Source organism: Nicotiana tabacum, chromosome 23 (assembly GCF_000715075.1).
Source record: "Nicotiana tabacum cultivar K326 chromosome 23, ASM71507v2, whole genome shotgun sequence".
Classification (NCBI taxonomy): Eukaryota; Viridiplantae; Streptophyta; class Magnoliopsida; order Solanales; family Solanaceae; genus Nicotiana; species Nicotiana tabacum.
In genome coordinates, this window is record NC_134102.1 from 75636807 (window position 1) to 75652700 (window position 15894).

A 15894-nucleotide genomic window follows, 5' to 3' on the forward strand; every position below is an offset into this window, starting at 1 on the left:
ATACCATAAAACAATATATCAACGATTGGGCCTCCACCTCTAGGACGCCTTCTACCCGCTTGTCCTCCACGCTTAACTGGTCGTGTGGGTGGTGTAGTAACTGCAATGGGGCACGTAGCCTGAGTGCTTTGATGAAATATGTTTCTCCCAAGTTTGGGACAATTTTATCATGGTGTGCCTAGTATCACCGCATTCATAACAACCCATTTGCGGGTTTGGCTGCTCATACTGAGTATGTGCTCATATCAGTGGTGCATTAAAAGAACTTACTGGAGCACCTCGATTAGTCCGATGTGCGAACTGGGATGGCCGACTACCCGAGCCCCTGCCATAATGATTTATACTCGCAGAGTAGAATCCACTGAATCCCCTAGAACCTCGAGACATCTTGGTCTCCTTAGTTTCCTTTTTCCTTACATCGAACACGTTCTAATATCTTGGCAATTTCTATCACTAGCGGAAATGAAGTATCAACCTGTAGCTCCCAAGTCGTACAAAGTTTTACGATCATAATTGAGTCCTTTAATGAGTCTGTGGACTCGCTCCTTGGCTATAGAAGCAAAGTAGGAATATGACGGGCTAACTTATTGAACCTGATGGCATATTCTGACACCGTCACGGTGACCTGACGCAACCGTTCAAACCCAATGCGCCATACATTACGGAGAGTCCGGGAAACAAACTCTTTCAAAAGCATTTCTGAGAACTAAGCCAAGTGGGCGGTGTTGCATTGGCTGGTCTGCCCTCTTCATAAGCTGGCCACAGACATCTGTGGAGAATTATCTCTCCCAAGGCCAATTTCTTCTTTTGTTATACTGATTCAACACTGTTGAGCTGGCCCATTTCTTAACATACTCTTAGATTCTTTTTTGGGGTAACCTTTACCCCTATTTATATACAATGATCACAAAAGTAGAGCTCCATACAAACAATTCTTAGTCCAGAATCTCGTCAACCACTGTACTTCCTCCGAAGCATCCCAAAATTCACAACCATAACGTCAACGCTGAGTAGACCTTCTGTAAATTTAAAGTTGTTTCTCTAACTCCTTTGGTACTAAAGTATAGGATTATTAAGTAAGCGGACATACCGCAAGTCCCACCTTATTCTCTACAAAATCTCAGGCCTTAAACATGTGTAAATTATTGGGAAACCTTTTAGTACCACATATATACATTTCAAGCCAAAACTGATATAACACATGACCCTGCAATCCATCCATTGATAGTGGACTCCCCCACTCGGCGCAGAGTCATAGTTCACCATGTCCGATGATGCATAATATTAACCTTCATAGCTCGTATAAATCAACCAGATACCAAGGTACGTCCCCCCCCCCCCCCCCCATGATTCACTGGGTGATCTCTCAATGCGTTCGCATCTTCAGTTGGAACCACACGTTGAGGAAATGTTTGAGCATCTCTGGCTCCTTTGTAGTCCATCTGCGGCATCACGATCTGTCGACGCACAACTGATACTGAGTGCGCAATATCATACATGAGTAGATACAAAGGAATACGAGATATATGTTTCAAGCTAAATCAATATCGCACGACAGAATAAGAAAGAAGTGATATTGTTCCTAAACTTCATAGCCTCTGAGAGATAAGTACAGACATCTCCGTACCGATCCTTTAGACTCTACTAAACTTGCTCGTGACTCGTGAGACCTATGTAACCTATTGCTCTGATACCAACTGTCACGACCCGAAATTCCCACCTTTGGACCGTGATGGCGCCGAACATTTTACTTGCTAGGCAAGCCAACGTTAGAATATTATCCATTTTAAAACAATTTTTAAATTTATTAATAATAAAAAATTAAATGCGGAAGTAAAGTCTGAAATGTTATGAAAATTTCATAAAATAACGGTGTCTAGATACCATCCCAAAATTGGTATCACAACTGCACGAGCTTCTAGAATAATACAAATAAAGGTCTGAATAAAATATAGTTGTCTGAATAAAATACACAGCTAAAGTAAGTAGACGGGAGCTTAAAAATTGAGAACGCCGTGCACTTATACCTCAAGTCTCCTCTGGGTAGCTGAAATCCGAGCAAGTCTATGGTACGTCGCTGGGACCAACTCCGAAATCTGCACAAGAAGTGCAGAGTGTAGTATCAGTACAACCGACCCCATGTACTGGTAAGTGCCGAGCCTAACCTCGACGAAGTAGTGACGAGGCTAAGGCAGGTCACTTACATTACCCTGTACGCAATAATAGTAATAACCACAATAATAGAAATAAATCCGGTAACTCATTCTTATAGTTGAAGTCAACTCAGCAATCATATCCAATTATTATTTCAACCAATTCCCGTTGCAGCGTGCAACCCGCTCATATTCATATTCAATTCTGTTGCGGCGTGCAACCAGATCCACCAATATATATATCGACTTTTAAGCAAGTCTGTTGCGGCGTGCAACCAGATCCACCAATATATATATCGACTTTAAGCAAGTCTATTGCGGCGTGCAACCCGATCCACCAATATGGACTTTTAATGAAGTTTGTTACAGCGCGCAACCCAATCCCTCAATATAAACTTTTAATCAAGTCTGTTGCGGCGTGCAACCCGATCCCCAAATATGGACTTTAAATAAGTTTGTTGGGGCGTGCAACCCGATCCCCCAATATATTCTTTTCAATCAATTTTGTTGCGGCGTACAGCCCGCTCCTCCAATATATTTATTTACCAATTCTTATAGAAGAAATTGCCCCAATAAATGCAACAATTAATATAAAACTATAAGACAACAAGCATACAATAATAATGATTTAATTATGAAACAAACAATGACAAATAACAATTTATTATTTTGTAGCTACACTTAGTATTTTCTTTGAAAATATTTGATGTTATTGATTACTTTAAGGCATGGAAGTTTTCTTGAGGGGTATATATATGGAAATTGTTTCATTCTCTCTCTGGTAATTTCCGCATCAACGTTAATTATGTTTGGTTTTATTTACAAAGGGCATGCATATAATTGCGTCCTACCCAAAAAGTATCTATGGCATTCAATTGAACCTTCTATTAAGTCTCCGCTCGATTATTCTATTTAATCGAGTCTTATTTTGCATATCAATTGGTGTAAAAGTCTTGGGGAAAATAAGCCCCGGGCTAGAATTTTAAAACACGCCGGTCAGAATGCAATTACCAAAATTTTGAAGCACCAGGAATTCAGCCATAATGCTGAAAAATACCGGTGATCCTTCAAGATTTGTGGCAAAATTCTGACGATCACTAGATTTTTCTAACATTGTGGCTGAAAATTCTAGTGATCGTCAGGATTTTGTCATAAATCTGACAAAGTGACAATCACCATAACTTGCTGAAATTCTAGCGAGCATGCTTTAAAATTTGGTGTGAGATTGTTTTCTCAAAACTTTGTTACCGGAGTTGGTCTGATTTACAACTGCCCATTGATAATTAGCCATAGTTTTAAATTTGATCAAATTTTAGCCACTTTTCATGTGAAATAAAATTTACCCTTAGTTAAAATTCGAATATTTTTTAATGTAATATGCTGGAGTTCAAATTTTTTATGTTTGAAATTCCAGCATAATGTGGTAGAATTCTAGCATAATATGTTGGAGATTTATACGTAGGAGTTTCAAAGTCCAACATATTATGCTAGATATTAGTTTAATATTCAATATGTTAAATGTCAAGTAGCAATTAATGCACATAAATCAAATAAGCATGTAGCAATTATTGTAGGAATTCAATAACTAATATTTGACAAAGAATAGGAGAAAAATAATTTTTATAATAATTAATTCGTGTATTAAAACAATTTAGGATTTTCAAATAATTATGCAAACAATTAATTTGACGATATATAGACACTTGTCACCTTGCCTATACGTCGTTCACATGCTTTTCACATAACAAATAATTTAAGGGTTCTATTCCCTCAAGTCAAGGATAACCACGACACTTATCTCGCTTTGCAATTTCCATCAATTACTCGACCACAACTTTTCCTTATAAATTTGTCTCCAAAAGCTTCAAATATAATCACAAACAATTCGATATAATAAATACGAATCATATGAATTAATTCCATATGAATTTACTAATTTTTCGGATAAAATTTAAAATTCACTTTAAAATTTGACAGTGGGGCCCACGTCTCGAATCTCGAAAAACTTATGAAATTCGAACACTCATTCTGATACGAGTCTAACCATATACAAATTATCCAATTCCGATGTCAAATGGATCTTCAAATCATAAATTTTTATTTTTGGAAAGTTTTACAAAAATTTCAATTTCTTCTATTTAAATCCGAAATAAATGATGAATATAGACAAGGATTTATGAAATATAATCACTTTTGGTTATAGAATACTTACCTAATTCAAATACGTGAAAAATCACTTTGGAATCGCCAAAATGCAAGACTCAAAAATCAAAAATGAGTAAAAATGGCTAAACCCCGATTTTATCGTTATGTCCAGCATTTCCGCATCTGCGGTTCCGCTTCTGCGGGAAATGGACCGCAGGTGCGATTTTCGCTTCTGCGAAAAAATGACCCCAGGTGCAGTTTCCGCTTCTGCGGAAAATGGACCGCAGGTACACCAGAAGGCCAAAATTTTAGATTTTTCCTTAAGTCCAAATTTTGATCTGTTAACCATCCAGAATCCACCCGAGCCTCCCAGGACCTCAACCAATTATACCAACAAGTTCTAAAACATCATATGAACTTAGTCGAGACCTCAAATCACATCAAACAATGCTAAAATTATAATTCACACCTCGATTCGAACTTTTGAGTTTCAAAATTTTCAATTTACAAATCTTGTGCCGAAACATGTTAAATGAATCCGGAACGACTTCAAATTTTGCACACAAGTCATAAAAGACATAACAGAGCTATTTCAATTTTCGGAATCGGATTCCGACCCCGATATCAAAAAGTCAAATCCGTGGTCAACTTTGGAAATCTTTAGCCTTTAAATTTCTAGTTTCCGTTAAATGGCCATAATTTGAGTTAGGGACCTCCAAATTAAATTTCGGGCATATGCCCAAGTCCCAAATCATTATACAGACTTACCGAAACTGTTAAAATACTGATCCGGGTCCGTTTATTTAAAAAGTTGGCCAAAGTCAACTTAGTAAGGCTCTATTTCACATTTTAGTCCATTTTTCACATAAAAACTTTCCGAAAAATTATACGGATTGCGCACACAAGTCGAGGAATGATAAATAGTGCTTTTCGAGGTCTTAGAATACAGAATTAATTATTAAATTTAAAGATGATATTTTGGATCATCACATAAAATATACCAACCAAAGTTGGTCGGTAAATGCTTCCAATGCAATAACCGACCAACTTTGGTCGGTAAACTTAAATATAAATTTTATAAAATATTTTAAATAATAATATAATTATTAAAATTTAAAAAAGTGGGTACACATTACCGACCAAAGTTGGTCGGTAATTAAAAAGTTGCTTTGACTAAGCAAGTCTGACCACTTCGGTCAAATTTTTTATCAATATACCGACCAACTTTGGTTGGTATGTAATTTAAAAAAATATATAAAATATGTTTTTTGCAGTTTCTGTCCGTGTTGGATGGCTTTTTGGTTGCTTTTGTTGACCGACCAACGTTAGTCGGTATTGCTTGGTCGGTTTTTCCCTGATTTCTAGTAGTGAGATGTATTGATGCTGAACATGAATGACACATGAAGTTTAAAGGAAACCATTTTTCGATTCAAGTAACGATATTTGAGAAAATATATATGGAGTATGAACAAGAAGAACTCAAATTATAAAGTTATGACTTTGCAAATTCAATTTCGTTCCTATGAGGTATATGTGAATACCTATAACTTACTTGCTCCTTTTAAGGAAAGTTCTCAACCTAGTAAGATCCCTTTATGGTATTGGTCCAATAAGGAGGATCATGTCCAGTTTAGAGGAAGAAGATTATAGAAAGTTATTAATGTCCATGTGTAAGAACATACACAAATATCTTTGAAATCTTGTGACGGTTGAACAAATCTATCTCTAGGAAGGAAGGTGACGATGTCCATGCCACAAGAGTTAAAAGAGGCAGAAACTTCTTGTCCTGTAAATGACCACAAACTTAGCCAAGATGGATAACTCATGTGCATCCATAAAGCATGTTCATGAAAATGAGGAAAATTGTTCTTTTTGTTAACTTCAATCATTCAAAAAGGTACCTCCATAAACTATTATTTTTTGAGGGTGACATCTTTAAATTTAATAATCTTGTCTAATCAGGCCCGCATATTATTACAGGGGACAACCCATTAAGGTGACAGGGAAAGTGAATTAGATTAAGTCGATAATAACTGCATGGTTAAAGGATCGCTCAATTGTGCTTTAGGTTGGATTAAAGTGTGGTGCTATAGCAACATTACATTAAATTTATACTGGAAATGGGCTAGAGGACTTTTTGTATAGAGATTTCATGATTACTAATTAAGTTGCACCAAACACTGACTAGCTATAGGACGCGTAAATATATTTTTCTGATGTGAAATTAGTTGCAAAGACTTCATTGAGTAGATGATGTAGTCACTGGTTTTCTCTTTATTGGAAAGGCAATTGTATATTGGTGCATGTCTTTTAAAATGATAACTTGGAGACTAATGTACTTATATAATTATTTTAATGTTCAAAGTGTCATCTGTCCATGGTAATTACTCTATGTGAAATATGTAGATGCCTTGCTTCAGAGATTTTAAGTGTAAAGTTGCTTATAACGAGTACAATTAGGACTGTTTCTGGAAGGAAAATATTTAATTGAACTAATCATTCATCTTTGAGAGAGTTGAAGTGAAAAAACAATTATAATGAGCAAGAAGTTGGGGCAAGTATTATAGAAAATTAGATGTGGCTATTAGACTCTATGTGTTGACGCCACAGATTGTAATAATGTTCATACATATATGTTCACACCTTTGTGCTATGTCGTTATTTAAGTCCTAGTCTTATAACTGTTGCATGATGGTATAGGTGTTGGGAAGAAGAAACCAGAAACAATATCCTAATTCTAACAATCTCTGGACATTTACTTAGAGATATAGAAGAAGGGTGAAGAAGAAGAAGAAGAATGGAGAAGAATGTCGTGCATATTAGTGTTTAGAATATAGGGGACATAATTAATGGGTTAGGGGACATAAATTAATGGGGTTAGTAAGATAATTATAATATAAGGAGACATAGGTTAGTGGGTTAGTGTGGGAGGAATAAATATATATATGTAAGTGTATAATATATACATGTGCAAAGCTCAATGTAAACAACACACGGAAGATTGGTCTTTTGAATCAGATTTTTTTCTTCAATTTCGTACATGGTATCAGAGCAATAAACTCGATCCAACAGTCCAACCATCAAGTCAATTTACATCAGATTCACCATCATAATCAGTAACCTAAAATGTCTGAAACAACCATCACGTATACTGGTGATACGAGTAATGCTACAAAATCAGTCAGCTATGATGCCAATCACCCTTATCATCTCAACAACTCTGATTCACCTGGAATGACTCTAGTCAACACTATGTTTGATGGAAGAGGATACCCAGGGTGGAGGAGATCTATTCTCCTGTCTTTGTCAGCCAAGAAGAAACTTGGTTTCATCAATGGAGCATGTCTATCTCCAGATCTGAAATCTCCAGACCATGAACAATGGAGTTGTGTGAATGACATGGTCATCTCTTGGATCCTAAATGCTCTCTCAAAGGATATTGCAGACAGTGTGGTATACTCCAAAACTGCAAAAGAACTTTGGAACAGCTTGGAGCAGAGATTTGGGAGATCAAATGGAGCCAAGCTTTATCATCTGCAGAAGGAGTTATCAGGTTTAGTACAGGGAAACAGTGACATTGCAGCATACTTCACTAAGCTCAAACGACTGTGGGATGAATTAGATGCTTTAAATGTTATCATATGTTGTTCATATGTTTGTGTTTGTGAAGGAAAGACAAAGTTGACTAAGTCTCTTGAGGATCAGAGATTGATCCAATTCCTAATGGGATTAAATGACATCTATGCACAAGCAAGAGGAAATATCCTCATCATGAACCCTTTGCCTAACATGGATGTTGCTTATTCACTTCTCTTGCAGGATGAAAATCAAAGAGAAGTTTATGCAAATGCACATTTTAATTCTGAATCAGTATCATTCATGGCAGTTGGAGAGGCCAAGCAGCCTAATTCACAACTTCTAGCTGATTTTGCAGCTTTTATGATCACAGGACAAGGGAAGAATTATCAGAAACTTAGAAGCCAAATACAAAGAGGAGCAGCCATATCACCCAAATATAACAACTCAGGGCAAAAGTTTATTAAACTTCAACAAAGGTTTAAAGGGAAAAAGAAGTACAATCCAAATGTGTCTTGTACTTATTGTGGAAAAGCAGGACATACACAAGAGGATTGCTATAGAATTATTGAATTTCCAGAAGATTTTGAGTTCATCAATCACAAAGGTCAGCAGACTCAAATTAAAGGAAATGCAGTTCTAATACATGAGGAACGTGAGAATTCAGCAGGATAAAGCACTGAGCTCAACAACAGTAATTTTGGACAGTAACTCAGTAAGGAACAAATTGCAGAAATGATGCACATGTATAAGCAGGCAAAGTTAGCACAAGCAGGAAATACAGGAATCAATGCTAATGCAAATGCTGGTACTATTCTAAAATACTCAGGTTCAGTATTTACTAGTCTAAAATTAGACACCTGGATCATTGATTAAGGTGCCTCAGAGCATATGTGTTTTGATCCTAATTCTTTCCTGTTTCTAACTCCACTTCCTGTACCTTTGAATATCAGTTTACCTAACTCTTTCAAGGTGATTGTTACTCATATAGGGAGTATTTCTATTCTGCCAGGTCATATCCTGAACAATGTGTTACATGTTCCAGATTTCAAATATAACTTATTATCAGTTAATAGGTTTTGTGTTCAGTTTAAGTATGATGTCCTATTCACATCTATTGGGTGTGTGTTGCAGGGCCTTTTAATGAAGAGTCCACAAGTTTTTGGTGAAGTTAGAGAGGGACTCTACTTATTGGAACTAAGTAGCCTTAAGTCTAAGGGGCTATTCAGTAGTAATGTACCTTCAATTCCGAAAGAAAGAAATTCTGTTTCAAAGTCTGTTTCTTTTTCTAGTCCAGTTCAAATTAATGGTACTCCTGATGTTAAACTTTGGCATGTAAGATTGGGACACCTTCCATTTTCAGCACTGAAACATTTAGATTTCCTTCATTGTAAGCCAAATTTTGAGTTTATCTGTGATGTTTGTCATAAGGCTAAGCAAACTAGGAATCTTTTTCCTATCAGTAGCATAAAATCCAAGCATATATTTGAACTTATACATGTAGACACATGGGGACCTTATAAGTCAAATACTTATAATGGATTTAGATATTTCCTAACTATAGTAGATGACTATAGTAGAGGAACATGGACGTTTTTATTAAGTGCAAAAAGCAATGCTTTTCCTATGCTTAAATCTTTTCTGTCTATGGTTGAAAGGCAATTCAATGTGAAAGTCAGAATGATAAGATCTGACAATGCATTAGAATTGGGAAAAGGTACACAAGAGGCAGCTTTCCTAGCTTCAGAAGGAATTCTACACCAACTGTCTTGTGTAGCAACCCCTCAACAGAATGGAATTGTTGAAAGGAAGCATAGACACCTCTTAGAGATTGCAAGAGGGTTAATGTCTCAATCCAAGCTACACATGTAATATTGGGGTGAATCTATCCTAACTGCCACACGTCTTATTAATAGGATGCCTTCTAGTGTCCTTAAAGGAAAGACACCATATGAGGTTTTATTTCAAGAGAAACCCAAGTATGATCATTTAAGGAATTTTGGATGCATCTGTTATGCTTCTACAATATCCCAGGGAAGAGGCAAGTTCAATGATAGGGCAACTGCTTGTGTTTTGCTTAGTTATCCGCTTCATCAGAAGGGATATAAGCTATTGGAATTGTCCACGGGAAGAGTATTTGTGTCAAGGGATGTGAAATTTCATGAATCGCACTTTCCTTTTGTTGAAACCAGCACATCACAACATCCTATATTCCCAAGCTTAACATTTACTACAGAACCCACATATTCACCTTCATCACAGGATCAATCCTCACCCATCTCTTTAGAACCTGAAGTTTGTGATATTTTCTCCTTACCATCACCAAGTTCTTCATATACTCCCTCTCATCACCAATTGTCTACTACCCCAATTCCTTTTCAGTCTATCCTAGATACACCACACACTACCTTGCCTGTTTCTATACCCAAGCAACCTATACCATTGAGAAAGTTAGGAAGAGTTTCCAATAAACCAACCTACTTGAAAGATTATGTATGCAGTAATATCATGTTCACAAATGTAGCAGCAGCTTGTTTCACTCAACCAAGTAAGCCTAGGGAATTCTGTTTCTTTTCTCTGTCACCCAATAATCAACATGTGTTGCAATCCCTCTCTACTGTCACAGATCCTAACAATTTTGGACAGGCTTATCAACATCCATGTTGGATAGAAGCTATGAATTCAGAGCTTAAAGCTCTAGAAGACAACCACACATGGGATGTGGTTAAATTACCTAAAGGAAATAAGGCTCTGCCTTGCAAATGGGTGTACAAGGTAAAGCATTTATTGGATGGAAGAATTGAAAGGTTGAAGGCAAGGCTGGTGGTCAGGGGGGATGTCCAAAGAGAAGGAATAGATTATAGTGAGAGTTTTTCACCAGTGGTGAAAATGACAACCATAAGGTGTTTACTTACTATTGCAGCCAAAAGAGATTGGAATGTGTGTCAATTAGATATCAACAATGCATTTTTACATGGGGATCTACAAGAGGAGGTGTACATGAGGTTTCCAGCAGGCTTAACACCTCCTAGTCCTAAGCATGTTTGTTTACTAAGTAAGTCATTGTATGGTTTAAAACAAGCTTCCAGGCAATGGTATGCTAGGCTTGCAGGAGCTTTGAGTTTTAAAGGGTATTCTTCATCATTAAATGATTACTCACTATTTTTTAAACGGACAAGAAACCTGATTTCTATCCTAGCTGTCTATGTAGATGACATACTACTTACTGGAGATGACTTGGAAGAAATTCAGCATATCAAGGGTTTTCTAAACAGTGAATTCAAGGTAAAAAATCTAGGAGACATACATTATTTTTTAGGGATGGAAATTCTGCGAGAAAAAGAAGGTTTTATTGTAAGCCAAAGGAGATTTACCCTAGATATGCTGGAGGAATTTGACGTATCTCATTTGCCTCGAGTCAGTTCTCCTCTTGATCCTTCCTCCAAGCTTCAAGCTGATGATGGGCACCCTTTGCAATATCCAACAGTATTTCATCATCTGGTTGGCAAGTTAAACTATCTCACTAACACTCGGCCTGACCTTTCTTTCGCAGTCCTTACCCTTAGTCAATACATGCAGAAACCATGTAAGTCTCATTTCTCTGCTGCCTTATGAGTGCTCAAATATTTGAGCTATGATCCAGGACAAGGAATACTTCTCTCAGCAAAACACTCATTCTCCTTGCTTGCATTTTGCGATGCTGATTGGGCCTCTTGCAAGGATTCTAGGAGGTCCGTAAGTGGATTTTTCATCACAGTAGGAGGAGCACCCATTTTCTGGAAATCAAAGAAACAAGTGTCAATCTCTCTATCTTCTGTAGAGGCAGAATACAAATCGATGAGAAGAGTAACTGCAGAACTTACATGGTTAGTTTGACTTCTTGAAGATCTTTCTGCATCAGTAAGTCTTCCCATACCTCTTCACTCTGACAGCAAGGCAGCCATTCATATCGCCCGTAACCCCGTCTTCCACGAATGCACAAAACATGTAGAAATTGACTGTCATTTTGTGCGTCAACAGTTCCTTTCCGGTTTAATTACTCTTTCTTTTGTTCCATCTAAAGACCAACTGGCGGATCTCTTCACAAAGCCACTTTCTGGGGTTTCTCACTTCGAGATTTTGAGCAAGTTAGGGGTCACAAAGTTACCCTCCAACTTGAAGGGGGATGTTGGGAAGAAGAAACCAGAAACAATATCCTAATTCTAACAATCTCTGGACATTTACTTAGACATATAGAAGAAGGGTGAAGAAGAAGAAGAAGAATGGAGAAGAATGTCATGCATATTAGTGTTTAGAATATAGGGGACATAATTAATGGGTTAGGGGACATAAATTAATGGGGTTAGTAAGATAATTATAATATAAGGAGACATAGGTTAGTGGGTTAGTGTGGGAGGAATAAATATATATATGTAAGTGTATAATATATACATGTGCAAAGCTCAATGTAAACAACACACGGAAGATTGGTCTTTTGAATCAGATTTTTTTCTTCAATTTCGTACAATAGGATCACCTGGAGTCGCCTAAAACTCCATATTATGTAACTGTGACTATTGGATATTGTTGTTAGCTGCTATAAGACATGTATAAAAATGGTATTAGTCCCAACTACAGGAGAGATGCTTTTGAGATTTCGGTAAGCTTGAGAGACTTGATAAGATGAGCATGGTTTTCATATGGGATAAATATAAATTTTACCATAAAAAGTTGCACTCAGTTTATATTGAACTATCGTTAAAGTTTTACGAATTAGATTCTTGAGACATATATTGCATTAATGGAATGAGAGTTGGTTGGATCCAAATGGCTTGGAAGAGGCGCGTGAGTTTTGAAGTATAGGAAGACGAGAACATGTAAAGATGAAGTGTTCACACTTTTTCTTTCATGGGTAAGACTTGACGAATATTCTTAAGTGGAAGAACGTAACGCCCATAAAATTTTGTTAGCTTTAAAGATATTATGTTTAAAAGACTCCATCTAATTATTGCAAGTTGTTGGAAGAAAAATAATTTGAGTTATTTTTTCCTCAAGCGAGTTATTATTATTTTAATAAGTTTTTGTGCATATGGGATAGACACAGAGAAATGGTACTCCAAAATAGTAAGGAGCGATACAGGATCAGCTCTTAATAACGAGTGAGTTTGAAATTTTATCTGCGGATTATAGTAAAATAAAGTTGATTTATATGATAATTAATTTGGTTCCTACAAGACCATTTTACAAAGAGAATTTCGATGAATTAGACCTAGTGTTATACCAATGATTTTATTTTACTGAGGCAGCAACAATTTAACTATGGGAAGTGAGTTATTATGTTTTATATAAAGAGAATTATTGGGTGGATGCAATACTCAATGGGTATTATTGACAGCCGGGGTTTGGAGTTGCTAATTTGTCAAACTTCCTGCTCGGCCTTCTCTACAACAATAAATAGTGATTTATGGGCCTTAAAAGATTATAAAAATGAGATTTTTTCTGTCCTATACACTATTTGAAACTTTATTATTAAAAATGCCCACGTTTATTTATTTATCCTACCTAAATAAGTTTTATCTACAAAATATATACATTTATTTAAACTAGAATCCTTTCTGCAGTAGCCTTCCTTTTTTAGACGCTGGAATTTGGGATCGTGTAGGATTCTTCAGAGATTTTATTGATGCAATCATCGCACATTAATCAAGCCAATATATTTGTAGAATCCTGCTTTAACACCAATTTTCTCTGATTATCATCGCAGCATAATCAAGTTCTATTCTCTGATTTTCTCTGTTTCCTCTAGTTTTCCATAAGCGAAGGTTTTGAAAACAAATTTGCAAACAATTATCTACAATTGTATTGAATTTCGCGACATAATGTCAAAATTAGCGATTATGCTTCAGCTAAATGGTCACTGGGATAGCATTGGGAGATACAAAGATTTTAATGTTGATGGAATTGTAGTCAACGAGGATTCAAATTATAGTCAATTGAATTATGCAATTGCAGAGCATCTAATGATCGATACCTCCGCAAAAATCAGTGAAATCAAATACAATGTCAACGAACGTCATCCTCCAATGGAAATTGGGAATGATATGGAAGTTCGAGTATACATGGAGACAAAAAAGGAAAACAAAAACTTAGGAATGTATCCGCTGTGTATAACAATGCGTGATTTCGATTTGGAATGCAGTATCTCTAATTCGAGCATAATTACAGGTTTGCTCTATTTTTTCAGTGGTGATGTTTTGTCATTTTCATGTGTTCTACAATTTTTCTACAACATATCTACAACGATACTACACAACAAATGTAGTTCAACTGTTATGTCTATTGCAGTATTTAATTTCACATGTTCTACAATTTTACTATAACCTATCTATAATTTAGGTCTGGGTTGTAGATACTTTTAATTGAGTGCAGGTTCATCTGATTATCATATGTCTAACGTGGTTCAATTGTCAAGCAATTGTAATAAAATTGGAGAAGTATCAGAAACAGTGAAGTTGATTGATAGGCCAACATCTCCGGCGATTGTGGAATATGAAAGTATCATCATAACAGAACGTACGCCAAATGTTATTAAAGTAGGCCAAGTCTACCAAGACAAAAAAATAATTGTCAGTGCAATGAAGCACTATTCTATCATGAATAAGTTTCAATTTAGGATGAAAAGGTCTAGCGCAAGAAGGTAGGAATGGTTCAATTGTCAAATTCATATTTTTGTTTAATTTGTAGTGTTTTTGTATTTTTTTTGTACAATTTGTAGTTTCTTTGTATATAAATTTTATATAATTTGTAGTTTTGTTTGTATATGAATTATTTAATATAAGATTTTTGTGCTTAAGCAGCCTCTTATTTTGTAGCTACATTTTTCATCACATTTTTTAAATTATTTTTATTCTATAACTACTGCCTCGTATGTGTTGGGGACAATTGTACATGGCACTTCAAGTCCACCAGTATAAATGAATCAGCATTATTCAAGATTCGAAAATTTAACAGCTTGCACACATGCTCTTTGATGGACAATACATACATACAACGCAAACTTACTGCCATGGTAGTTGGTAGCATGGTTATACCAAAATATATGGATCCTAAAACAATATACACACCAAAAGACATACAAACTGATATGTTGTCGGAATATGGTGTGAACTTAACATACATGCAAGCTTGGAGAGCAAAGAAAAAGGCTTTGGAATTTTTGAGAGGTCATCCTGTTGATTCCTACAGTCGCTTGCCAAGTTATTTGTATATTCTGGAGAAAACTTATCCGGGGTCATTAGTTAAATTGCAGAAGACTGAAGATGACTATTTCTTGTACATATTTGTTGCACTTAGTATGTCCATCAAGGGTTGGGAGTATTGTAGGCCAGTTGTAGTAGTTGATGGCACCTTCTTGAAGTCGGCATATAGGGGAATAATGTTAATAGCTAGCACAATGGATGTAATAGATATTATAGATTAATTGTAGAAATATTGTTATAAAGTTGTTTTTCAGTATGTATTTTTTATACTCTCAAGTTTTATTACAGAAATTGAATTTCTTTTTGCCACCTGTGTGATAGGTAACATATAACCACTAGCATACGCCGTTGTTGATTCAGAAAATGATGCATCATGAACGTGGTTTTTTGAGCATTCAAACATGCGTATGGTGAAAAATCAAATATGTGTGTTGTTTCGGACTGGGATGAGAGTATTTTGAAGGCAACATCTACTGTTTATACCGGCATGCCACATTATGCTTGCATGTGGCATATTTGAACAAATGTAAGGTCAAAGTTCAAGAACGGTCATCTAAAGTTAAGCGAATTGTACTTTGCCACAGCACGATCATACACGCTTGATAAATTTAATGAAAGAATGTCACAGATTGAAGAGATCAACACGCATGTTAAAGCATACCTATACGATATTGGCTATCACATATGGTCTCAGGTACCTAAATCATACCTAAAGCATACCTCTTGTGCACAAGCTTTGGCGGCTTTGAGGCACAGGAACGAGTCTTATGAAAACTATTTTT

General features: G+C 36.1%; 1 protein-coding gene across 1 annotated transcript; it reads left to right on the top strand.

Moving 5' to 3' along the window:
- The first annotated feature begins 7424 nt into the window (after window positions 1–7424).
- Window positions 7425–8549, top strand: LOC142177224 (uncharacterized). Its single transcript, XM_075245694.1, has one exon. The coding sequence runs from the start codon at window positions 7425–7427 to the stop codon at window positions 8547–8549; it is 1125 nt and encodes a 374-aa protein (XP_075101795.1).
- Window positions 8550–15894: the final 7345 nt, after the last annotated feature.